Source organism: Anastrepha obliqua, chromosome 5 (assembly GCF_027943255.1).
Source record: "Anastrepha obliqua isolate idAnaObli1 chromosome 5, idAnaObli1_1.0, whole genome shotgun sequence".
In the NCBI taxonomy this organism is placed as follows: domain Eukaryota; kingdom Metazoa; phylum Arthropoda; class Insecta; order Diptera; family Tephritidae; genus Anastrepha; species Anastrepha obliqua.
Genome location: NC_072896.1, coordinates 114,063,580 through 114,089,521, shown reverse-complemented (window position 1 = coordinate 114,089,521; position 25,942 = coordinate 114,063,580). Strand labels below are relative to the sequence as shown.

The following is a 25,942-nucleotide window of genomic DNA, read 5'->3' as shown; positions in this document are numbered from 1 at the left end:
GGGATTATTTTGAAGGGGACGAAATTGATTTACAAGAATAAATAAAGATTTTTCATTCTACAACCAAATTCACTTTACTTTTTGTAGTAGTTAGTTTCGAATCAAATAAAATTATTGTAGATTTCTTTGTTTTAGTTCAAGTTTTACTGCATTGCATTTTTCAGTTCTTCTTTTGTCACATTTAATCATTCTTTGGCTAGAGTCGCTTGCGGGATCGTTGGTGGGTTAGCACATATTTCAATATTTGTTTTCGCTTTGCGTATATTAGGTCATAAATAAATAAATATTGGGTATGGAAATAAGTTTCCGTCCTTTCTTAGCCAAAGTTACGAATTACTTAAACAATTAAATAATACATTAAATTATGTGAGTAGGTGCCAGTGGAGGTTATAACTCTACTCCATCTTTCAGGCAGCATACGGATTCCTCTGACGAAAAATTCGAGTTCTTTTGACCTGATCCATTCATTGAGCCAATTTGCGATGGTCTCGTAAGAAGTGAACCAAAGAAGCAGTGTTTGCATTGCTCGGGACAGATCGAATACGAAGGTGCAATGTCTGGGGAATACAGCGTTTACCCCACCCGCTGTATTCCCAATTCAGCTTCTCTCAATATTTTTGCATCAATTTAGCAACGTGTGGCCTGTCGTTGACATGCAACAAAATCAGTTTAACATGTCTACCGCCCCATTCCGGCCGCTTTTCTTTGCGAGCTCGATTCAAACGCATTAGCTGCAGTCGGTAACGATCGCCAGTAATGGTTTCAGATGGTTTAAGGAGTTCATAATAGAGGACAATCTTCTGATCCCACCAGATGCACGACATAACCTTTGAACCATGAATATTTTTTCGACTTTTTCGCTATCGATGGACCTGGTTCACCTGGCAGGCTCCAACTTTTTTGATGCTTGGAGCTATCATAATATATCCATTTTTCATCGCCAGTGACGATGCGATGCAGAAAACCTTTTCTTTTCTGCCATTCAAGAAGCATCTCACACGTCACCAAACGTCTCTCGATATCCCTCTCCTTCAATTAATGTGGCACCCAGTTTCCTGTTTTCTGGACCATTCACATCGCGTGCAAACGTTTACCCACGGTTGATCTGTCAACATCCAACTAGACCTTTAGACCCATCATCAAGGGTTCGACATGCGTTTTTATCTTCACATTGTTGTAGTTGAGTATCTTCGAATTTTTTCGGTACCCCTTCGCGGTCTTTATCACTCACGTCCAAATTGCCACTTTAGAAGCGTCGAAACCACTCTTTACAAGGTGCATTTGATAGAGCGTGATAACCGTAAATATTGATCAATATACGACCAGTTTCGACTACACATTTCTTTAAAAGGTAATAATGAAGGATCACTTCCGGCAAATGCTGTTTTTTCGGAACGAACGTAGACATTTTTGATGTCAGATAAAAAATGATCTTTGCGCTTCAAACGAATGTCAACCACTGCGATCGAGACCTCATATATACACCTTCAAATCACCGGTATATTACTAGAGTGAACTCAAAAATAGTATCAGCAGCGACACCTCTTTTACGAGGGCGGAAACTTATTCCCATACCCAATAGCATGGATCAAAGAAGTTGCGTCAAGTTTTGTGTAAAAATTGAAATTAAGTGCTACAAAAAGGTTGAAATATTGACATATCGATTGGCTCGTGCCATGCAATCTTTTCGTGTGGCAGAGAAGTTCCTTCCAAAATTCCCGAACTGAGCTTTTGACCAACAACAACATTGCATGACCATCGCTAAGGAATTGTTGAACGACTTCAACGATGATCGAGATTTGCTTAAAAGGGTCATAACTGGTGACGAACCATTGGTATATGAGTATGGTTATCGCATCGAAACCAAAGCCCAAATGTCCCAATGGAAGAGTCCAGGGGAGCCAAGACTAAGACGAAGAACTTGATCCTCCGTCTGAATTTTCTTCTAACTCAGTTTATGCCCTGAACTTTGGAGATCTTTTCCTCTCTCATGAGGATATTAGTAAGGCTTTAATTAAGTTAAATTCATCCTCTCAAATTGATGCTGATGGACTTTCAGCAGTTTTGATAAAAAGTCGTCCGGCCTTGGTCTATCCCTTGAAAATTATTTTCAACAAATCTTTTATTACGCCCTTTTTTAAGAGTGGCAATAAAAATGACGTTAGAAATTATAGGCCTATTTCCAAGCTGTCAACTATTTCCAAAATTTCTGAACAAGCGGTCTATGCAAAGCTGAGCTTTGCGGTTAAATCTTTAATTTGCCCTAATCAGCATGGGTTTATTGCTAACAGATCTACAGTATCTGGCTGTTTTTAGTGAATACTGCATTGATTCTTTCTCGGCTGGCTTCCAGGTCGATTGTATTTACATCGACTTTTCGAAAGCCTTCGACAAAGTTTCTCATAGAATCTTAGTTCAAAAATTAGCTTGTTTTGGTTTTCATTCTGCATTTTTGCAATGGATAAACTGTTATTTGAGCAATAGACGTTGTGTTGTAACAATTGATGGTATTTGATCTACGCACTTTGCTGCCACCTCTGGTGTTCCGCAAGGAAGTATATTACCTTGGGACCGCTTTTATTTGTGTTATTTATTAATGACATCAAAAGTTGTTTCTCATTTGCTAAATTTTCGCTTTATGCTGATGACTTTAAGATCTTCTCAGCGATCAAGATTCAAGAGGATGCTACTAAACTTCAAGCCGATTTGAATAGGCTTTACTTGAGGTGCCAGAATTCACGACTTTCGCTGAATTTATCTAAGTGCTTTCAAATATCTTATTCGAAAACATCTAACATTTTGTGCACTGAGTACAGTATCTCGACATGTGTCCTGCAGTGTGTTAGCGAGTTTAAGGACCTTGGCGTTTTTGACGACAAATCTTTTAATAGCCATATAAATTATATTATTTCCAAAATCTTTTTCGATGTTGGACTTCATCAGACGGAGCGCCACTAAGTTCTCTGATCCCTATACCTTTAAGTTAATCTATATATCTTTTGTTAGATCTCATTTAGAATAGGCTGTGTTTATCTGGAGACCGTGTAGTCAGCAGGCAATAGAATCGAATGCGTGCAAAAAATATTTCTGAAATATGCCCTTCGGTCTCTGTATTTTATTGATCCCATGCCGTCATATTATGCTCGTCTGATCCTTTTAAGTCCCAAAGCCTTAGAAATTCGTAGGTCTATCCTGTGTCTGTATTTTACTCATAATATTATTACTGGGGTAATTGATTGTCCCTACTTGTTGGAAAGGATTCGATTTAATGTTCCCCAACGATCTCTCAGGAACTTCTACCCTTTTTATAAGGGAAACTTTAAAACTAAGTATGCCAGTAATGCTCCCATTACTCGTGCTTTACGGGAATTGAATTCCGTTCATAATGATGTTGTTCTCGGTTTTTCGCTTTCAAGAGTAGCATTTTGAAATCTCCTGAATTCTATATTATAGTTATTTTTAATTACGAGTACATGTATATCTGTAGTTTAGTCTAAGCAACTTTTATATCATAGTCTGTAAGGATTGTAATTCATAGACTTATGCCCGAATTCTGTAAGCAGTCTCAAGTCACTAATTGAGACTTTTCGTGGTGAAATTTGATTTTGAGACTAGTTGCAATTCAGTAAGCAATCTCACGTCATTAGTCTCAAAAAAAAGTCTGCAATTAGTGATCTACTTCTGAGCAAAACGAAAAATATGGAAGAGGAATTAATTATTTTATATATATTGCAAAAAAAGCGCAAAAATGAAGCGAAGTAATATGTTTTGGGTAAAAATTTCTTAAGAACACGAATAATTGTGTATTTATTGAGACGCATTCCGGCAAGTTTACGCAGCACGGAAGACCCATTCCTTCTGGAAGAAGACGTTTTCAGGAGGTTTTTTAGATTCCCGAAATCCTTCTGCTTCAAGATCTCAAACCACTTGACAAGTTTGAGCGGAATTCCCAGCTCGTTCCTTTCAACGGAATGTATATAGAGATGCAATTCAACATTTATCGATTATTAATTTTGTTTGTCTCAATTGAATTGTTGATAAACCGATTCAGGTAAAAGGTTTATAAAACAGAAATTAAAAACGTTATATTATATTATTTTGTATGAGCTTAGTAATATTCATATTCTTTATGTTTTTGATGAAGAACTTCGCTTGATAAATGAGTTTAAAGAATTCCATTACATATGGAATCGATAAGTGAATTTTTGCTCAACTTTTTGACTATCTCTAGCCGATACGTGCCATCAGCTGACTGTCTCTATTTATTTTCACCATGATATTTGGTGAAATTCTTGTGAATTTCCCTTACTGAATAGCAAAATTGTCTCAAGTCACAAAAAGAGTCACTAATTTATAATCTCAATTTTAGTGACTTGAGATGAGATTCGCTTACAGAATTCGGGCATTAAATTAATAAATAAAAAGGAGGAGATAAAATAAAAGTTGATAAATAAAGAAATATTTTTTGACAAAAATTAAAATTCACCTTATTTTTTGAATACACCTCGTAAGCACTTCGACCGTCAAAAATTACAAAAATTTATTGTAAAATTTATTTTAAAATTTTTGTAACGTCCGTTCCATAGATGTATTAAAAATTACTTAAATGTTTACATATACAGTCACATTTCATAGATAAATACAATAAATAAAAAAATATAAATAAAAAAAAATTTACATTTTGTAAATGAGTTACAAGAACACTTCGGTGACTTTGTTTTCCCTTTTCCTTTTCAGGTCCTTATTGCCTCACCCTCGTAGTGGTTTATAAATAAATACATAAATTAGCTTTACTATAAGACTCTAATGACAAAGCAGTTCGAAATCAAATACTTCAGGCTATTAGCGCATATCCTCACACCAACTTTTCATGCAGCCCTCTTCAACCCATTGACTTATGAGACCAAAATAAACACTTACGAAGCGATAAACATAGTTTGCCGAACCCTGTTGGCACTTTTCGCGTCCGCTTTTTCCACTGTATGTAGTTGTAGTTGTACAAGCATAGTGTCGCATATGATTTTCTAGCTCTGACGTTACTCATACATATACGCGCGCATGTATATGTAAGTGAAGTAAATGCATATGTTTTCTCACAGCTAATGACCAACATTTGCGTACAATTTCACTTAATTTAAATGATGCCGCCGGGCGTTGTACAGCGACCGCTAGAACAACAACAACAACATATACATATTTATGCGTCTAATTGTGCACGCCCATTGAGCAGGAAATGTCCAACGTCACGGATCATAAAAATCAGGCTAAATTTACTCAAAGTGGGTACATAGCAATGGGGTAGAGGGGCTTGCCGTCAAACTGTACTGGGTCATCAACTTATTGACGCTTGGTAAGTCAGCCGTGTTGATTCGCTTCGTCATAAGTATGTACAACGTGATGCCGCTGGCGCTTGACGTCCGCATCAGTGACGCGCGACACTGGCACGAGAACGGAGGGCCATATATCGACGTCAGCGGATATTGTGTGTATTTAAAACAATAATGAATGCGCGTATGAAACAAAAAAAAACAACCAACAACAAAAAAAAATGTTTGTAGAAAGGTGCAATTAATTGAGCGGCGACAAGCAACGCTAAATGGGAAGGCAACAGCGGCAGCAGTGGCAGAAGGCAGTGCGCAATTCGTTGTCAACACATTTGGGCCGACAACTTTATTTCCCATCGACTCGTCGACCCTTCGGTTGACGGTAATGCCTGCACACGCCCATTGAACGTTATTAGTGTGTGGTAGATGTAGTAAAAATAGCAATAACAACAAGAACAACAGCGCCACTTGTATACTAATAAATGAATTGCAGAGTTTTTTTTTGTTTTTTTTTTTGTGTACTCCGTTCAGAAACTTCCTGTCACCATTACCTCCTAGCACCACACCACTACCCTATAGGGGTTCGGCGTGAGTGTCGCTATTTATGCTTGCGGCTTCCGCTTATCCTGTTACAATTCCTGCGGCTTGTTGACTTCAAACTAGCTATTTTACCATTTTTCAGCGCGCAACATATTTACTAAGTGGCAATGATGCAAATATGGCAAATTTGTGCAACGATGCGTGCGTGGAGGTGCTAGTAATGCCGAGGCAGTTGCAAATTAAATATGAGCACGCATACCCTTGCACATTTGCCCGCCAGAGTGAGTGCTTGAATGATGACTGCCTGGCAGTATTCGGGTAGTTAGGCAGTCAGGCAGTCGGGTAGTCAGTTTTTCGCCACTGCTGCAAAAAATCAACATTCAAATTTATTGCAGTCATTTTCAGACTTCGGTAAATTCAACGCTGCTGGCGTCCATCTGGTACTTTGGGAATGCTAACATATGTCACAACGAGCTTATGTATTTGTGGTGGTGCAAAGAGAGCAAGCACAAAAAATTCTATGTCAGCTACGTGCAAGAGTTGTGAATTTGAAAAAGTGTATATTCGTGCAATGAGGGCATACGTAGAGTAATTTACACCGCAAGTCCACATTTTAAGTCTGAGAAAGAGTCGGGGCGTATGATTTTTAGTAAAACATTCTTAGAGTAGATCAGGTTTGATTTGCTAATAAACAGTGATCTAAGTTAGATCAAAAGAGATGCCATGAAAACGAATTACGTACCTGGAACAACATCAAGACGCACCACACAAATTGGAGGAGAAGATCGGCCAAACACCCAGTAGTTACACCCTTTATTATACACCGCCAATGCTTGGCGTTCAGATTTCAGATCCTCTTCGATAATACTCAATGTGTGCAAAGGCGCATTACAAAACCAGCTAAGCTGCGATCTGGCAGATCGCTTTGAGATATTTTCTTGAGTAATGATATAACAGCTCCTTTCTTAATGAGCTTGAAGCAGGATAAATTCCACAACAATTCCAGCATTTTAAGAGACAAAAGAGCAACGATAGGAGGCGGCGATCAAATAGAGCAGCGACGATGCGGCAGATCCTCGTGCAATAGAATGGCTTGTGGGAAGAAACTCAGCATCAGTTAGTAAATTACAAACAACCACCTACAACCCCAAACAAACGTCAACATTGATATAACTTATAATCAAATATGAACGAGACGGTATCAATAAAACGGTCCGCGGATGACATATGGCAAAAATAAATTTTTTGTTTTTTGGTAGGACTGTTATAAGCTTACATGGCAAATTTCAGCGTGATATGTCACATAGTTTGTTTTCTGTGCTACTGTAAACAAGTCAAGCTCGAGTGTGTTCTCCGAATTTAACGATGGAAATTCAAGTTGAACAAAGAATTTGTTTGAAATTTTGTTATTCTAACAAAATTTCGGCTTCAGAGGCCTTAAAAATATTGCAGACAACCTATGGGAACTCTGATCTATCGCGTGCACTTGTTTTCCAGTGGTACAAATCGTTCAAAGAGGGCCGTACATCAACCCAAAAAACCACGCCAAAGTCGCTCAAAAAATAAGGTTATGCTGACTTTTTTTTCGATTACGAAGGTGTGGTGCACTCGGAGTTCCTTCCGCAAGGCCGGTCGGTTAATGCTGAATATTATTTAGACGTTTTAAAGCGTTTGCGCGAGAACATTCGTCTTAAAAGGAAGGAATTGTGGCACAACAAGTCATGGTTCTTGCATCACGATAATGCACCAGCTCACACATCACGTCTTGTTCACGATTATTTCAACAAAAATAATGTTAATATCGTTTCGCAAGCACCGTGTTCGCCTGATATGGCTCCATGTGACTTTTTCCTGTTTCCCAAACTCAAGTTGCCGCTCCGTGGAAAACATTTTGAGACAATTGAAGTCATAAAAGAGAATTCGAAGAACACACTCGAGCTTGACTTGTTTACAGTAGCACAGAAAACAAACTATGTGACATATCACGCTGAAATTTTCCATGTAAGCTTATAACAGTCCTACCAAAAAACAAAAAAATTATTTTTGCCATATGTCATCCGCGGACCGTTTTATTGATAACGTCTCGTTCATATTTGAGCAGAAGTTATATGAAATGGAGGGATGCCCGCAGACTCACGGCAGAAATAACTGGCTTCTGGCTCATAGAACAAAATTAAGGCAACCAATATGGGTATTCCTTACTATTTGTACTGCCGTAGTTGTAATCAACCGGAAAAAAAGAAACTATCTTTAATCCTTTGCAAACAGTTTTTTGAGAACCTCGAATAGATGACTGGTATAGATGTAAATCACCTTAAAAGGTTTCTCAATCGCAGATTGGATATAGTCGTGTAGGAATAACCCGTACAACTTGTTGGCGAGGATGTGGCAGCAAAATGGTGCGGAAGCGTTAATTGAATTCTTGGTTATTCATCACTTAAACCAACCAACTAATCAACCACCACTGCTATGTATGTTTGACTTTCCAATAGATCCTTTCAGAAGTTGAGAACACGTCAGACTTTATCAGATAGCGCGGCTTTAGCTAACCCAAATACTTAAGAGTTTGCAGGGCGATTCGAAATCAAGTGATCGACGTATTTCGGGTATGGTCTTAAATTTTCCTGGAAATTGGTTTATTTATAGGTTTGACTAGTAAACCTAAAAACATTAAAAAAACTGTATAATTTTGAAATTTATTTAATTTTGAAAATTTATTAATGGGGTTTTATAAAGTCAAATACTTCTAAAAAAGATTTTTTGTTTTATTTAGTTGTTCAAAATTTTTGTGAAAACACCTTCCTCTGCCCATTTGTGTAAAACACCTTCCTCTGCTCAGTAATACCAGAAAGTCCCAAAATGGAAATCCATTGATTTTTGAAGTTATGTTAATTATAAAATAATTATTTAACTTCCATTTATAAATTCTTGGCTCAATTTGAGCTTCACACTCTGGTCGCTCTCACAGCAGTCGACACACACTTGCATTGTAACTGCAAGCGCTGTGTATGATGTTCACTGTTAACTTCTCTGCTCGCTCGCACAGCAGGCGACACACATTTGCATTGTAACTGCAAGCAATCCGTATGATGTTCACTGTTAACTGCTCTGTTCGCTCTCACAGCATGATGTTCACTGTTAAATGCACTCGCACTCACAGCAGTCGGGTCTCACTTGCATTGTAACTGCAAGCGAAGATGTAGAGTCGTATGCGCAGGATGTTCGCTAGTTGAGAGTCATCAGTCATGTCCGTTTATGTGGATGGCCAGCAGTTATTTCTGCTTAACTTATTCAACTTACAACTTACAACTACGTACAACTTTTTGCCAACAGGCCGATGCTTAGTGACTTTCATTAACCATTTTGCCTATACCAGTTCAATACATAATTAATTACTCATCTGCCTGTCTATAAGACAGTGACCTCAGTGCACTTTGACTTCACTTATTTAAATTGTTTGAATTTCCATTCTAAGTATCTGAAAAAATTTCATAATTGGAGAAATGATTTCTTTCTCGCCACAGTTATCTTAATTGGGAGTTGTTCACTTCGATAAGCTCGCAAAAAAAATTACTTTCATTTTACTTAAAAAAATTCTTTTCGGAATGAGATACTAAATTCAGGTGGCCTATCGAAAAGCCAATTACTCCTCCAAACTTGAAGATCAATAATAACGACAGCCATCTTGACCTAACTGACCAAACGTAACTAGACCCATTAGAAACAGAAAACATAACGATGAAAGAAAAAAATCCTCATAGCCAGATCCAAAAATGCATGGGTTTCGCTAGTTTTGTAGCACAGTGTAATCAGTCTCCATGTTTTAAATCAATCAGATATATACCATAAAATTTTCAATAGAGTTCTACTATGTTACCACCTTAAGTCCCTTTCGCATTTAGTTTCAAGCCCTAGCCGCATAAATGTCATTTCTTTGCCAGAAAGCATCAATTTAAAAACATTTCAATCCATCCCCAAAAAAATGCTATATCTCTCATCTAATCTCTCAACTCTCCTCTTGTCTACTTTCAGTTTATCCACGCGTCGAAGTTGGACCGCAAAACCCTCTCCGTGTCGAACGAGATCACATTGCCAAGTTGGAGTGTAATGTCGACGCAAAGCCAAAAGTCTCGAATGTGCGTTGGTCTCGCAACGGGCAATATGTCAGCGCTACGCCTACCCACACCATCTTTCGCGTGGGGCGACATCATGCAGGTAAATATACCTGCACAGCCGACAATGGATTGGGCAAATCTGGCGAAAAGGACATAGTACTAGACGTGCTCTTCCCACCCATGGTCGTCATCGAATCAAAGACACACGAAGCCGAAGAAGGTGAAACAGTATTAGTACGCTGTAATGTTACCTCCAATCCACCGCCCATCACCATTGAATGGTTGAAAGAAGGTGCGCCAGACTTTCGTTTTACTGGCGAGCTACTCACCTTGGTATCTGTGCGCGCCGAACATGCCGGCAACTATATTTGTCGCGCCGTCAATCTCATGAATCCCTACAATTCCAAGCGTATAGAAGGTGTTGGCAATTCCACAGTAGCGCTGCTGGTGCGACATCGTCCCGGACAGGCCTACATAACGCCAAATAAGCCGATCGTGCATGTGGGCAATGGCGTGACCCTCAGCTGCTCAGCCAACCCGCCAGGCTGGCCAGTGCCGCAGTATCGCTGGTTTCGCGACGTGGACGGCGAGTTTAGTAACACGCAAAAGATATTGGCGCAAGGTCCGCAGTACTCCATACCAAAGGCACATCTCGGCAGTGAGGGCAAATACCACTGCCATGCCGTGAATGAGTTGGGAATCGGTAAGATGGCTACCATTATACTAGAAGTACATCAGCCACCGCAGTTCTTTGCCAAGCTGCAGCAGCACATGACGCGGCGCGTAGGCGATGTAGACTATGCAGTCACTTGTAGTGCGAAGGGTAAGCCAACGCCCATTATACGCTGGATTAAGGATGGCACCGAAGTGCTGCCGGGTCGAAAATTGTATGATATACGTACAACGCCGTCGCAGGGGCAGGGTGGTGTGGTAACTGTGCAAAGCATATTGAAATTTCGTGGTAAAGCACGACCGAATGGCAATCAATTGGTGCCTGCTGATCGTGGGCTATACACTTGCCTCTATGAGAATGAAGTGAACTCGGCCAACTCTAGCATGCATTTGCGCATTGAGCATGAACCGATCGTGTTGCATCAGTACAACAAGGTGGCTTATGATGTGCACGAATCGGCGGAGGTAATCTGCAAAGTGCAAGCCTATCCAAAGCCAGAGTTCCAATGGCAGTTCGGCAATAATCCCTCGCCTTTGACAATGTCCTCAGATGGTCATTACGAGATTGCTACACGTACGGACAACAACGATGTCTACACCTCGATACTACGCATAAATCACATCTTACACTCGGACTATGGCGACTACACTTGCCGCGCAGTCAATCCACTAGACACGATACGCACGCAGATTAGATTGCAACCGAAGGGTGCACCCGAAAAACCAACCGCTTTGAAGGCAATGGAAATATCACACAATTATGCCATACTCAGCTGGATACCGGGCTTCAATGGTGGCATGCTTAGCACAAAATTCCTTGTCACTTATCGGCGTGTGGCAACACCACGCGAACAAACGCTTTCCGACTGCGCCACGCACACCTACACTTCAGCGCTGGCGAGCAGCCTTAGCAGCGCTGGCAGCAGCGGTGGTGGCATCAGTTCAGCCGATTGGCTGGAGTTCGACTGTTATCGCGAAAATCCTTGCAAAGTGATGCCCCTGGATCAATATCAAAGTTATATGTTCAAAGTGTATGCGCTCAATTCGAAAGGAAGTTCGGGCTACTCAAACGAAGCGCTGGCCACCACAAAAGTGAGTAAAATCCCGCCACCACTTCATGTCACCTACGATCCCAGCTCACATGTTTTGGGTATCAATGTGGCGGCGACATGTCTGTCATTAATTGCTATTGTCGAATCGTTGGTGAATCGCGAAACGCCATTGGCCACTTGGGAGATTGTGGATACGGTGACATTGCTGCCGTCCGGCACAGAGGCCACATTCAAAGAAGCCGTAATTAATCACATTCCACAAACGACACACTACAGCGCGTCTGGCCGTACTTTGGGCCATGCAGAGGACATAACATTGGCGCTGGCAGAGACGGCGCAAGGGCCGACGGTGCGTGTGAAATTGTGTTTGCGTACGAATCACGACCATTGCGGACAATATGCGAATGCGGAGAGTGAGTATACATGCGGGCGGATGAAAATGAATGGAAATTCTGGTTTCCGGTTTTTATTTGATTTTCTTTTCTGTTCTTTGAGTACCACTTTTATAATTTCAAAGCAGCTCTCTTTCCTACGAAAAGTCATTAGTAGCTTCCTTATTTTTCCACTTCATTTACTTGAGTGAAATGAGCTGTAAAACTGCAAATAAACGAAATCCTGAGCTTTCAACCTTTTATGTTTTGCTCGTTTCTTCATACCCTTTCCATAACATTCAGTCCACTGCGCTTGTGGTTCCTTGTTTACTCAAAAAACGCTTTTCGAAAAGTTGTATGGGACAGACTTATGTAACTATAAAACTATTGGATATATTATCCCAGCCGACAATCCAATTGTATTTCTCAGGAATTGCATGCTTTTTGTATTGCCAAGCGTCTCTTCAAATTTCCTTTTTACTTCTTTTCGAAAGAGCAGCTATTGGCGCGACATGGACACCGCTAAGATCTTCTCAATAATTAAAAATTGTCTACCAAAAGCGGCGAACCTTTGACTGAGTAAAGCAAGACAGTGGCACATAAGCTGCTAGATTGTCTCTTCCTCTCCTTCATTTAGGCAGCTTCTACAATAGTCATATGCCTGCACGCCTAGCCTCTAAGACGGAGTGGCATTATGACAGTCATATCTGTGACTATTTTGGCTTAGCAAGAAAGCTGTGCGACGCAATCTTGGCAAAAACAACAAAAGCTCTCATGATCTGCAAACGTCTAACAGACAAATTCTGAGTCTGTAGCCCAAGAATCCTAAGATGGATGCTCATCATGATAATAAGACCAATGGGGACATATGCAGCAGTCCCTTGGTCCTCGAAGGCCACTCTCTCGACAGTGCGGGCACTCTCTCGACCAAGCTTCAGCGCCTAGCATGTGGGTGCATCACAAGGGCCCTACAATTAATATGGAGGTAATGCTTGAGCTGGCATCGCTTCACATAGTTATTTAGCAATCAGCCAAGCGTATCCTGCTGAATATTAGCAAAGAAGGCTTCGGGAGAGGAAAAGCGATGTCATCTAAAGACATGGAAGAGCTGAGCCTGCTGCTCCCACCTACTCAGAGATGCTATCACTAAAGTCATCAAATTTTAAAAGAAGTTAAGGATTGAACTGAACAATAATTAACCTGGAGTATACATGCATTTGAAAAGAAACTCCAGAAGTGTACCCTGCACTGGTACACAGATGGCTCGAAGATCCCAAAAGTCATAGACTTACGGCCCCAGAACTGAACGCTCTATGTTGATGAGTAGTTTTCCAAGCATCTTCCAGGCGGAGATGTATGCCATCAATTGGCATTCTGAGTGACAGTCAGGCGGCACTCATGGCCCTATCGACCTGTAAGATCAAATATTCACTGGTCCTTTAGTGTATCGAGAAACTTAATCTATTAGGAACGCACAATTGCGTCCGCCTAATTTGGGTCTCAGGACACAGGGGTATAACTGGGAAAGAATTAGGGGGCGCATTGGATAGGGAGGCTGCAGCCTGAGCCCTTTCTTGCTATGGAACAATACACCATTGAGGGGAAGCTTAGGAATGAAGAGCTAGAGCTAAGGGAGGTGTGATGGTACCAAACTATGGGGCTACGCCTGGCGAAATTCCTACAGGGAGGCTACAACCAAAAGAGGTTTAAAAAACCCATAACCCTCCCCAAGGATAAACTGAGAATGCTCACGGGCATTCTCACAGACCACTGCAGACTGCGAAGTCATTTGCATATGATCGAGATTTAATCTACGGATTCTTGTCGTTTCTGCGACCAATTTCGGGAGACTCCAATACGCCTTCTCCTGAAATGCAGCGCGAATGCAGCGAGAAGATTGAGACATCTTGGCCTACTGCAGCCAGAAGAAAGGCACATACGGTCAATCGAAACTAGCTCCATTCTAAATTTAGTGAGGGAACTGCGTCTGGTTGAGTAGAGGGCACAAAAGACCACGAGGTCGAACTGCAAACTTCATAAAGAATCTAATCTTATCTCCTGTTGTGCGTTTAGCATTGAGAGCCGATCATAATTGTCTAGCGATTCTGTAAGTGGGTTCGTCACATCATCTTTCAAAAGTGACACGTCATTAGTCCAACCAGCCGCCTACAGTCCCTTCTGCTTAATGACAAGAGGAACTGCGACAGTCGGTCGGACATGACAGGTAACTTCAGTTTTGTCCACCTGCAACCTTCCTTAACCCAGCTCGCTTGGTTGTTTAGTCTTATTGTCGAGCTGCTAGCGGTGTGTTTTGCCTGTAAACCTACTGAATGGAGGTTGATTGTCGCGTAAAGACCGTGCGTCTACAAAAACATTCTAAAATTTATAATCTGCAAACACTTTATTCAGTTCTCATATTGAATTGTGTGATCTTGTACTTCTTTCTTAGGTCCACACCAAATCCAATTGCTACCTTCATCAATGAAGTTCTCCCTCATATTTTCCTTAAGAGTCCACTCTAGAATTCTACCGCTATTGCTATGATTCCTTGATTGTCGCAAATTCTCTTTAATGCTCTAATCGCATACTTTCGCTGCACATACATGCCTGTCTCCTAGATGTCTGCTTTGTAAGTTTCTTTTTTTTTTGCCCGTATCGATATTTCATTTATTTGTAAACTATGCCACTACCATTTTCTTACCTTTCAAACAAATCCCTCTCCCTATTTGTACTTCTCCGCTCGGCTACTCTTCTAAAGCCTCTCTATGAAATCCTCACCTTAACTTCCATTCCTTGCCACTTATTCAAATTTCACATCCCATTTTCACTTCTCATTTTTAAGGATTTTTAAGCTTGAAAAAAAAACTGTGTACTTACTTTGCTTAACCCTTTGCTTCTGTCTTTTTTCATATCTTCCCTTTCATGTTGCCATTTATCAATCCACGCCACTGTCATTTGGACGAATTTTATCACACTACCGCAGTTGGCAAATCATACATGCCCGAGACGTCAACGCTAACGACATCCGCCGTAATAGCCATAATCGTCTCATCCATCGCATTCCTAGTGCTCGTCGCCTTCCTATTGCTCTTTTGCCACTGTCGACGCGTCGCGTCCAATAAGAAGAGCACCACCTCACCCGCCAAAGAATACGACCTCGACTCGGGTCGTCCATCCATTGTCGCGCAAACAAATCAAGCGCCACCACCCTATTATCCCACCGGTAGTCTGGATAGCAAATCATTGGACTCGCATGCGATGGAGCTAACACTCACCGCTGTGCAGGATACCGAGGAGCAGCTGCATCAACAGCAACAGCAACAGCAAAAATCTGCGGCCGCCGTCTATGGCTCACAGAATGGTTATGGTTATCATGTCACATCAGCTCTTGGAGGTGTTGGCAGCGTTAGCGGCGTGGGCAATGATGAGGATAGCTATCAAGTGACGCCATTAGCGCACTCGGCCATCGCGAGCCGCAGCGAGTGTAAGTACCATAGTATAAGCTTTTCCAAGTGTAATCCACTAACCGTGTCCACCCTCACCGACCACCCCACATTCCCTCATTTGGCGTACGTGTAAGAACAATGCACATGAGGATTATTCAGCCATTCATATAAGCAGGCGTTCGATGCGTTGTGTGTTTTTGTATGGCCGAATCAGCAGTTGTGGCGAAATTTCGTAATCTCATTTTGACGCTGCACAGCCCGTTGGTGCAATGCAACAGCGCTTTTGGGCTGATAGCTGTTGGGTTGGTAGTTAACGCAGGCAAACGTTCGGTTGGTCAAACAGGCTTGAAGCGGCTAGTTGCAGGCTGCTGCATCAGTCAAATTTGAATTCGCAGTGAAATGAATGTAAAATTGGAATTGCTTTGTGATTGCTCAGTTATGGCGGTGCTCTCGTGGGCTCGAGATTTCCGGCGCTAAATTGGCAAACATGGCCTTCACTTAACTACGCGCACGTGTGTGTGTGCGTGGTGGTTTGTGTGTTGAATAGCCTCGGATGAATGTCAAATGTTGCTCATTTCGGCATTTCGTCTAAAGGATATTACGGGAGAATGACAAAGGGATTGCCTTATTTGCTTAGAAATGCAATCTACGTAGAAGGTCAATGCGAATTTATGGGGACCTCAATCGGAATGTGACTAACAAATAGGCCGTAGTTAATGAGCGTTATACTTTGCGCGAGTTAGTGGCAAAAAAGATAGAAAAAAATTTAAAAACGAGATTAGGCAAACAAATCTTACTGAAATGATTTTTGTAACTTTGAATGTTTGAGCACTTGAAATTTCAGTACTAAAATAAAATAAAATTAATTTGCGCATACACTTCCATCAGGTATTTAGCCGAGCTCCTCCTCATATACATATGTGGGGTGCGTCTTGGTGTTGTTGGACAAATGGAGAAACCTACAGTTTAAGCCGATTTCGAACGGGAAATGGTTTTTGATTTTTTATGAGGCAGAAATCCACTCGGAGGTTTGCCATTGCCATTCTTTATTTTGATGGGATTCAAACCTACGTCTTGCGAATGGTAGTCACGTACCAAGCCATTTGGCTACGGCAGCCGTCAGTGCTAAGACTGAACAATTTTTTATTTTAATGTCTTAAATGTTTTCCCACAAATGGGGAGACCATGAGTATCCAGGGAGTATGGATGACTAGGTTACGGTTGTGCGGTTTTGTTAACCGCTTTCGGTTAACCGCATCAGGTTGCTAATATCACAGCTTGCCATATCAGCAAGCGTAGGAAATAAATAAGACCAAAAGATACCCAAATCTTAGCCCTGCAAGAACAGCGCTCCTAAGCAGAAGGTCCAGAGCTGATTCCGCTTTCAAGAAGAACTCGCCGTAATTCCAAGTCTCACAACATACATACCTCGCGAACAGTGTCCTGTGAGGACACCACAAAATTCGACAACTGAGATTTTGTCAACCCCGGAAGATCCCTCGAACGCCTCGCACCCTCACGTGGCCGAAAAATTTCGTGGTTTTACAAGTTTATGTGCTAATCCAACGCTTGCTGAGTTGGCGCGAAACTCGCCCTACCAGGAGCAGACCACAGTTGGTTAAGGGCATCCCAATTCTCTCCTTTCGCGGGGCAACTACCTCACAGGTCCTTTGTCTGACCAGCTCATCAGCCTCGCTGTTTCCTGCAATTTTGCTATGACCCAGATAAGCCTTGTATCAAGAATTCGGATGCGATTGAAAGTAATACCAGGTATTCCCTGACTAATTTCGAATGCATTGTCATCGAGCGCGATATTTTTGCTCGAATTACTATCGAATTTATTCGAAAATCACGTAAAAGGGGGACCGTCGGCTATTTTCTTTTCGAAAATGCTCTTCTGTAGGTCCACAATAAATTCCTTCCATTCAGATCTGTTCTGTACAGGTCGCTTAGCTTCATTCCAGGTTAAATTCACGGTACACGTTTCCAAATCCAACAATAGTCTGCAAGTGTTAGATGGTCTTCCTCGTCCACTTCTGCGTTTGGAATTCAGCTCATGTTAGGTCGTCACATTGTCTACGAAGGGCGTGGGAAATCTAACTCCATTTACCTCTGCAAATCTCAATTAGTATTAAGGTTTGCTGATTTGCACTTTTCACCGGCATAAAGTAGAGATAATTTGGCAATTGAATTAAAGAGACTCAGCTTTGTGCGTTGTGAAATGTGTGATGCTTTCCTGATTGCACGTAAGGAGCCAAATGTTGCTATTGCTTTCCTAATGCGTTTTTCAGCTATTCGCTCGAGCCACCTGACACCGAGTTGATAAAGCCCAGATAGCGAATAGATTGCAACTTGAAGGTTCCAGTCTTAGACGCAAGAGCATTTTGAATAGCTAGTTTTTGCGGGATGATACCTATGAATAGAGAACTCCCATGAGTGCCGGCATAGGAATATGCACGACTTGTAGCCTTACAGCTACATCTACGTACTAAACACTCCCTTGCTTCCGTTTTGTTCTGGTAGCTTTATATGCAGTCTGTGCATTTCTTTCGCCTAAATTTCTACGGGGACTAGACCTGCAACCTGCAGATAGTCCGCAAAGCGTGCATGAGCGCATCAGTCCAGATCGGTACGGCATACAAAATAACCCTACTGTATAGTATTATTTTTCTGCGGCTAGGACCGCCGTTGTTTGGCATTATTCGCGACAGACAGGACTGCATACTCAATGCCTTCTTCACAACATATTCCAGGTGGTTTTTGAAGTTTAAACGACTGTCAGTCATAACTCCTAGGTATTTAATAGCGGGTTTTGAACTAATAGTTACAGTCCCAACATTTACATTCATCGTTTCTGCTATCTTTTTGCTGCTTATTAAGGCTACATAGGTGTTATGCTCCTCTAATTCCACCTTCATAGACTTTAGCCACGTCTGGATTCTGCTTACTGATTCACTGGCGATCCTCTCAATTTCGTGGATTACCACCGCGATATCATCTGCGAATCCAATAACTTTAGTCCTAGGGGGCATATCCAGTCTTAGAACATCGTCCTCAATTAAGTTCCATAGCAATGAGCTCAAAACTAATCTATGAGGAACCCCTGTAGGCACGTTTTACTCCTCAACGCCTTTATCGATTCTAAACATCAGTTTACGCTCCGTGAAACAGCTCCCAATTATTTTGATAATATAACTAGGCGACCCTATTTTTCCGAGGGTTCCTAGTATACACTGCCAGCTAGCTGTGTTAAAAGCGTTTCCACCGTCCAGCGTTAAGGGGGGAGCCTGGTTTATAAGGTCAAAAAAATCAATTTTTTTTTTTTTCGTTTTAAACGATTCCTAATATATTTCAGAATACTCACACAAAGTTACGGAGCCTAATTCTCAATATTTCCGTAGATACGGACCGGACAGCTATAGTACAAACTTTATCTTCTTTTCTCGACTTTTCATTTTTATGATTTCTTTGAATTGGCGTACATGAATGAAAAAAAACGAATGAACCTTTTGAAATGAATCATAGCTTGTTCCCTTCAGTATTAAATTCTCTTCTATTTGAACTAACAAAATAGATAAAAAAAAATTTGTCAAGATTTTTATACCAAGTTGAAGTGAATTTTTTTTATAGAAAGGCATTTTTTTCTTTAAAACCTCCAAAAAGTTGAAATTTTGGAATTTCTCTCAGTTTTCTTAGGTCATCTAGATTAAATCATGATAATTAGAAATCCATTTAAATTTTTTGCTTTAGATAATAATTACGAGCTGTATCTTGTACGCCAGTTGGAAACTCCAGCGTTGCAGCACTCTACTAATTTCTATGTTAAACATTTTTTTCAACTTATTTTAACCAGTACAAAAATTTTTTATACTTTTTAAATGTTCATTAAAATAAATGCAGTGCTAAATTAATTTTTTCCTTAAAAAAAAGTCACAAAGAGATGCAATTTTTAGACCTCATAAACCAGGCTCCCCCCTTAACACAGCGCAGTATTCCTCTTTCCCGCCGCGCCATCTCTTGCCTTCAAAGGTTTTTGTTGCTACATCTACCACGCATTTGTTAGCATCCACTGTTGACCGAGATTTCCTGAAGGCAAACTGGTATGTGGATAAAATACCTATGTATGTATATCTTCAGCTAACAACCAGTCGCAAATGGTTCTCTCGAGAATCTTTCCCATTCTGTCTAGTAAGCATATTAGTCGATAAGACTCGGGCTCGCCAAGTTTTTTGTTACACTTGGGTAAAAGCACAAAATGCTTTCCATTTCAATTCTACCGATGGTCCTACACAGCCATTGTAAGGCCAATACTAACATATGCGGCACTAGTCTGGTATTGGCTCGTAATAGAAAAGAAATACAACCAAACCAAGCTGAACGAGATACAAAGAACATCATGTATCTTAACTACAGGAGCGCTTAGCACCAGTCCTACTGAAGCTCTCAATGTACTAACACATCTACTACCACATAAAAACAATCGCTACTTGCAGCGCGGTGAGACTCAGACTACACAGTCATCGACCTTAACTTTAAGAAAGACTTCGCGGTACGTTTTCCGCCGAGCGCCGAATGGAGCAAAGGGAAGGTTATTGGAAGATACGATATCGAAATCTATGCCGATGGTTCTATGATGAACTGTGGTGAGGGAGCTGGCTTCCATTCGGAGCCGCTCAACCTATCTCAGTCAATTCGACTTCCTGAGTATGATAGGGTGTTCCAGGCAGAACTATTAGCGATCAGAGAAGCATGTAAATCACTAAAACTGTACAAGGAAGTTGGTGCAAGAGTAGCTAGCTTTTCAGACAGTCAAGTAGCTATTAAGGCTTTAGATATCAATTCCACCTCATCATCTTACAGTGTAGGTAGGAACTGGAGTTCTTTAGTCATTGGCTTGAAATTACATTGATATGGGTTCCCGGTCATAGAACCATACGAGGTAATGAGTTAGCAGATGAGCTAGCAAAAAAAGGTTCGGCTCTAGACATAGCACAGGCGGTGGCAGTCGCCACCCCACTCAACACAATAAAAGCATCCATTGTTTCACACTAGCAGGATTTAGCCGAAAGAAGGTGGAAGCAATTAACTACATGCATTACAACAAAAAACACATGACCGGCGTACAAAATCCTAAGGACGCATTACCTGTTAGGATGCGCTCGGCGAAATATTTCACGCATCACTGCAACCCTTACAGGTCATTGGAAGGTAGGGGATCATGCAACCAGACTCAGACTTCCTTTCAATCCCTGTCAAGCAGAAGGGGTAAAGGAAAATCTTTTCTTACTTATATGAATGTCCAGGGCTAGCTAGGGCACGACTTCGCTCTTTCGTAAGCCTTTTTTACAGCAAATTAATGAGATCTCAAACAGCGAGATAAATAATTTCCTGCTATACTTGGATCTCACAAAATGGATCTGACTTCCAAAAAAGAGACATCATCACACGAGAACCGTGGTAATAAAATGGTGCTGGTAGCTAATTGGGATTATTTCAGTAGAAATAGTTAACCACTTCAACAACAACAAACTAATTTCTTACTTTTAAATTTGTGCTATTCTTTATCTCATGCCGTATTTTACTCTTCCCATCTAAGTATCAGCCTGCCACTGAATTTAATTCGAAACTACTTTGTTGACGAAATTCACTAAATTGGAACACTTTCAGTTTTATGCGCAGCACTACAACAATACTCGCATTAGAGCTACTCAAACTTCGATTCTCTATTCATTGGAAAACTTTTGTATGAACCATTTCCATTTGCAACTCATTTGCCATGGCAATTAGTATTATAATCACTTAAAGAACAATACACTAAGACTTGAAACTAATTTTCTGCCAACAATCATTTATCCCAGCCTCCCATCCCCATACAGAGCGCTTTGAGTCGAGCGCTTTCAGCTAAACAATACAACTGAGAAGCGAAAATTTGAATGACTTCGGCAACAACATATTCATTGAGCACTTTGAAAGGCGAGTGGGTGGGAGGGGCTGAAAGCGAATGTTATTGTAAGGCATTACAATAAATGAATGTAATCAAAAATTACAGTATTTTAATTGGTTCGCTATTGTAAATGCGGCATAAGCATAAGAGTGAGGAAGTAAGAGGCGGCGAATAGGTAAGCAAGGGGAAAACATGTCAAAAGTCACAACATTTGCAATACGAGTACGACAAAATTTCTAGTCAACGATTTGCTCACAACTTATTTCACTATTTTTTCAGTCGTTTTTTTTTTTTTTGTGTTTTGCGTAAAAAGTTGCGAGCAGTTCGGGTGAAGAAAGCATTTTGCTACAAAAAAACCTTGCAAAAACAATACCAATAATTGTAGTAGCTGCCAGAAGGCGAGTGAAAGCGCTGGCAACCCTTCAATTTAAATAGAAACAAAACAATAAACAAAAAATATCTCGTAAAAGGAAATATGAACTGTAAAACAAGCTGCAAAATGCAGTCCAACGGATAAGTGGGGTCCTGTACTGCCACTGGCATAACGCTGCTGTTGGCACGACGCCGTTGCATGCACACCAACAACAAGAACAAAACAAACATACGTAGCACAATAAAAGCGCCGCAGCCACAATGGCGATAACTAACGCAGAGATACTTAGTACCAGCGCAGGCACAAAAACTATAACAGTTACAATAACAAAAACAAAAACTGCAACAAGCTGTATTATTCCATAAAATGAAATAAAATTAAACCAAAGCCGCTTTTATAGTTTTATTGTTTCACTCGCCTTGGTCGCCTGCAGTTATCGAAAAAAGCGTTCGAGGAAAAGTATTTGGCTAAAAAAAAAAAATCTGTATATGATAGGGTGCTACGCTAGATAGTGTAACATAGCTTGCCGCGGAAACGTCTGCACGTCGGGCAGTCTGCCAAATTGTGCACTCAATTGAAGCTTGTCAAAGGAAATGGCCAAACAAAGCGTAGAACAGGAAAAATAGGAAAACAAAGCTGAAAGCAGGCAACATTAATAAAAAAATAAGCATCATCATAAGGTGATCAGATTGTTTATTGGCAGGACGAACTCGAAAATTTTGGGTTACATTTATACTCACGACCGGTCTCAAGACGGTCACTCCCCTTTAAATCTCAGAATTTTGTACACTTAACTTTTTATAACTTTTTATACTTTTTATTAATATTTTTTAATTTATTTAAATTCCATTTAATAGGTAGAATCACTGGCTCATTTCCGAAAAATCATAAGCATATTACATATAACGGGTGATCAATCATGAGGTGCTTTTTTCAATAGTTAAAAAAAAAAAAAAAAAAAAAAATGTAAATTATGTTCAAAACCTTTATTTATCATTTGAAAAGACATTCTTTGACATTTACTTTTTGAATATGACTTCATTCAAATGTTGGCCGCAACTACGCTTAAGGTGGTCCATTCTGAAGGTCCAATTTTCAATCACTCGTTCGAGCATTTCGACTGGTATGTCGTGAATAACACGCGTAATGTTGGCTTCCAGAGCTTCAATCGTAGCTGGTTTATCAGCATAGACCTAGGACTTCACGAATCCCCAAAGAAAAAAGTCCAAAGGTGTGATATCACAAGATCTTGGTGGCCAACTCACAGGTCCTAAACGTGAAATCAGCTGCTCTCCGAAATGACTTCTCAATAAAGTCATTGTTTCACGAGCTGTATGGCAAGTGGCTCCGTCTTGTTGAAACCAAATGTCGTAGAGATCATTAGATTCAATTTCAGGTAGCAAAAAGTCCGATATCATGGTACGGTAGCGAGCACCATTCACAGTTACGTTGCGGCCATCATCATTTTTGAAAAAATATGGACCGATGATCCGACCAGCCCATAAACCACACCAGACCGTTGTTTTCTCTGGGTGTAAAGGTAGCTCTTGAACCTGTTCTGGTTGCTCTTCATCCCAAATACGGCAATTTTGCTTATTGACGTAACCATTGAGCCAGAAATGCGCCTCATCGCTGAACAAAATTTTGCTCGAAAACAGCGGATCTTCTTCAATCTTTTCAAGAGCCCAATCAGCAAAACGGTGACGTGCAGGAAGGTCATTTGGCTTTAGTTCTTGTACGAGCTGTATTTTGTATGCTTTTAAATGAAGATCCTTCCGTAAAATTGACCAAGTTGTTCCATACGACAGTCCAAGTTGCTGAGAACGGTGCCGAATCGATTCATCGCGGTTTTCACGTACACTCTCTGCTACTGCCGCTATATTCTCAATGCTTCTTGCTGGACGTGGTCTATTCGGTCGAGAATTATCCACCAATGAATATTCGGATTCAAATTTGTTGATGGTATGTCGAATAGTGTTTAAGGCAGGCCGATTATGTTGACCATAATGCGGTCTAAGCGCACGAAAAACATTTGTCACAGAACGTTGATTTTCATAATACAATTGAACAATTTGTAGACGTTGTTGCGGTGTGAGTCTTTCCATGATGAAATGCCAAACGCTGTTCAACAAATCCACGATGACAGTTTGCCACAACTCGCGCGCGATCTGTAAAAAAAACGCAAATAAAAAAAACTCCTCTTCATTGATCACCCGTTATATCTCTTCTTCTTCCTGATTGGCGCGATAACAACTTACGCGATTTGGCGAAGTTTAAGCGCGCCAGTCGTTTATTTCTCGTGCTGACCGGCGCCAGTTGGACACTGGCCGAGTGAAACTAAGTCCTTCTCCACCTGATCTTGCCAACGTAGATGAGGCCTTCCTCTTCCTCTGCTACCACCAGGTACCACATCGAATACTTTCAGAGCCGGAACGTTTGTATCCATTCGAACGACATGACCCAGCGGGATCTTTTTTTCGCTCCACAATGTCTATGTCGTCGTAAAGCTCATACAGCTCATTGTTCCATTGACTACGATACTCGCCGTCGCCAACGTGGAAAAGATCTAAAAGTCTTCTGTAGAACCTTTCTCTGAAACACTCCAAGGGACGCCTCATAGAATATTAACATCTTCCACGCTTCTGTGTCATACGTTAGGACGGGCATGCTGACGACTTAGTCCAAAGTAACACTTGTTGGCAAGAAAGATTCTCCAGCGGATTTCAATACTGACATTGTTATCGGTGTTAATGTTCGTTCCAAGATAATCGATGGAGAGATCTACAGCATTCGGTACACATTACGTGAGTACCTGCCGAAATTGATCTTACCCCACGTTGCTCAAAAGGCAGCGGATCAAATCAATGATTGAATCTGTTCCTCAAAACGCTGATAGCATTTACGGTACCAATTGGTAGTGTGGAATGAACTTACTAGCCGCCGTAGTGGGGTTCGATGCCTATTTAAACCTCCGTCATACTTTGAATTCGGCAATTGGTTGCAATGCATCTCCATAGAGAGTCCAAGAGGCTCTGTCAACATCTTGATGTTAACACTATACTCCGCGAGGCCCCTCCTCACAAAGAAGTCAGAGTGAACTTTGAGTACTTCTGTTTCCCCTGGCATCAGATTTGAGTCTCCGGTCATACTTCGTAGCCCAGACTAATTACTAACAGCTGGGCTTTCACAGAGCTCAGAACTGGTTGGCAAGCTAAAATTATTCCATATATATATATATATATATAATTGGCGCTTAAGCCGTTTTTGGATGTTTGACCGAGATTATCTTCCTATTTGTGGTGTGCGGCTTGGTGTTTTTCCGCAAATAATGGGACTAAGGCGACTCCAAACGGCAGATGGTTTTTTATGAGAGGTTTACCATCTGCCGAGGGGTGATCGAGTGGTGATCGTTATTAGAAAAAACGTTTTCTATTAATTGGCGTTTCAAACCCGGAATTTCAAACCTGCGTACCTCCGAATGGAAGTCTCGTACCAATCCATGCGGCTACGGCTACTCATCCCACAAAAAGCACACCATCCTAACTAACATAACTACGAACGAACCGAAAGAGCAAAATATCTTCGCCGTCGAAACACTTCACCCGCTTACTTACCTAAAATTTTGACATTCCGATTAGTGGAGACGAAAACTCTGTCTTAATACCGTCCATTGCTCTAACTAATCCCTACTTTTGGAAGATGCCTAATGTCTGAAAAGAAACATTCGCAGAGTACAAGCACCCATTCCTCCCTTGGCGACCCACAAACATCGTGAGTGTACTCGGATTAATATACTTAAATTGCTTCTTTAGACTCGCAGACAGGTGTAGTGTCTTCCAAGCTGAGATCTACGCTAAAGGCAAAACAGCAAAACCGATAAGACTAATGGACTTACCGCTAGCAAACCTTACCATTTTTGTTGATAGTTAAGCAGCGACCAGGGTACTGGTCTCAGCGCGCATCAACTCAAGATTCGTTACAGAATGCAGCAGGTCGCTTTCGCTTATCCAACAACACAACACCTCACTTTGTTCGGTCCCCGCACACACTGGAGTGGAGAGAAATTAAAAAGTGAATGAGTATGTAAGGAAAAGCTCTGAGCTTG

The 25,942-nt window shown here is 41.1% G+C and overlaps 1 protein-coding gene across 1 annotated transcript in view; it reads left to right on the top strand.

The window, feature by feature from the left end:
* The window catches only part of LOC129247872 (neural cell adhesion molecule 1), a 143,477-nt gene that overhangs the window by 62,021 nt on the left and 55,514 nt on the right, over positions 1-25,942 (top strand). The window contains exons 3-4 of the mRNA XM_054887232.1: positions 9,897-12,116; positions 15,058-15,558. Coding sequence (XP_054743207.1) covers positions 9,897-12,116; positions 15,058-15,558 — 2,721 coding nt within the window. The remainder of the gene's footprint in view (positions 1-9,896; positions 12,117-15,057; positions 15,559-25,942) is intronic.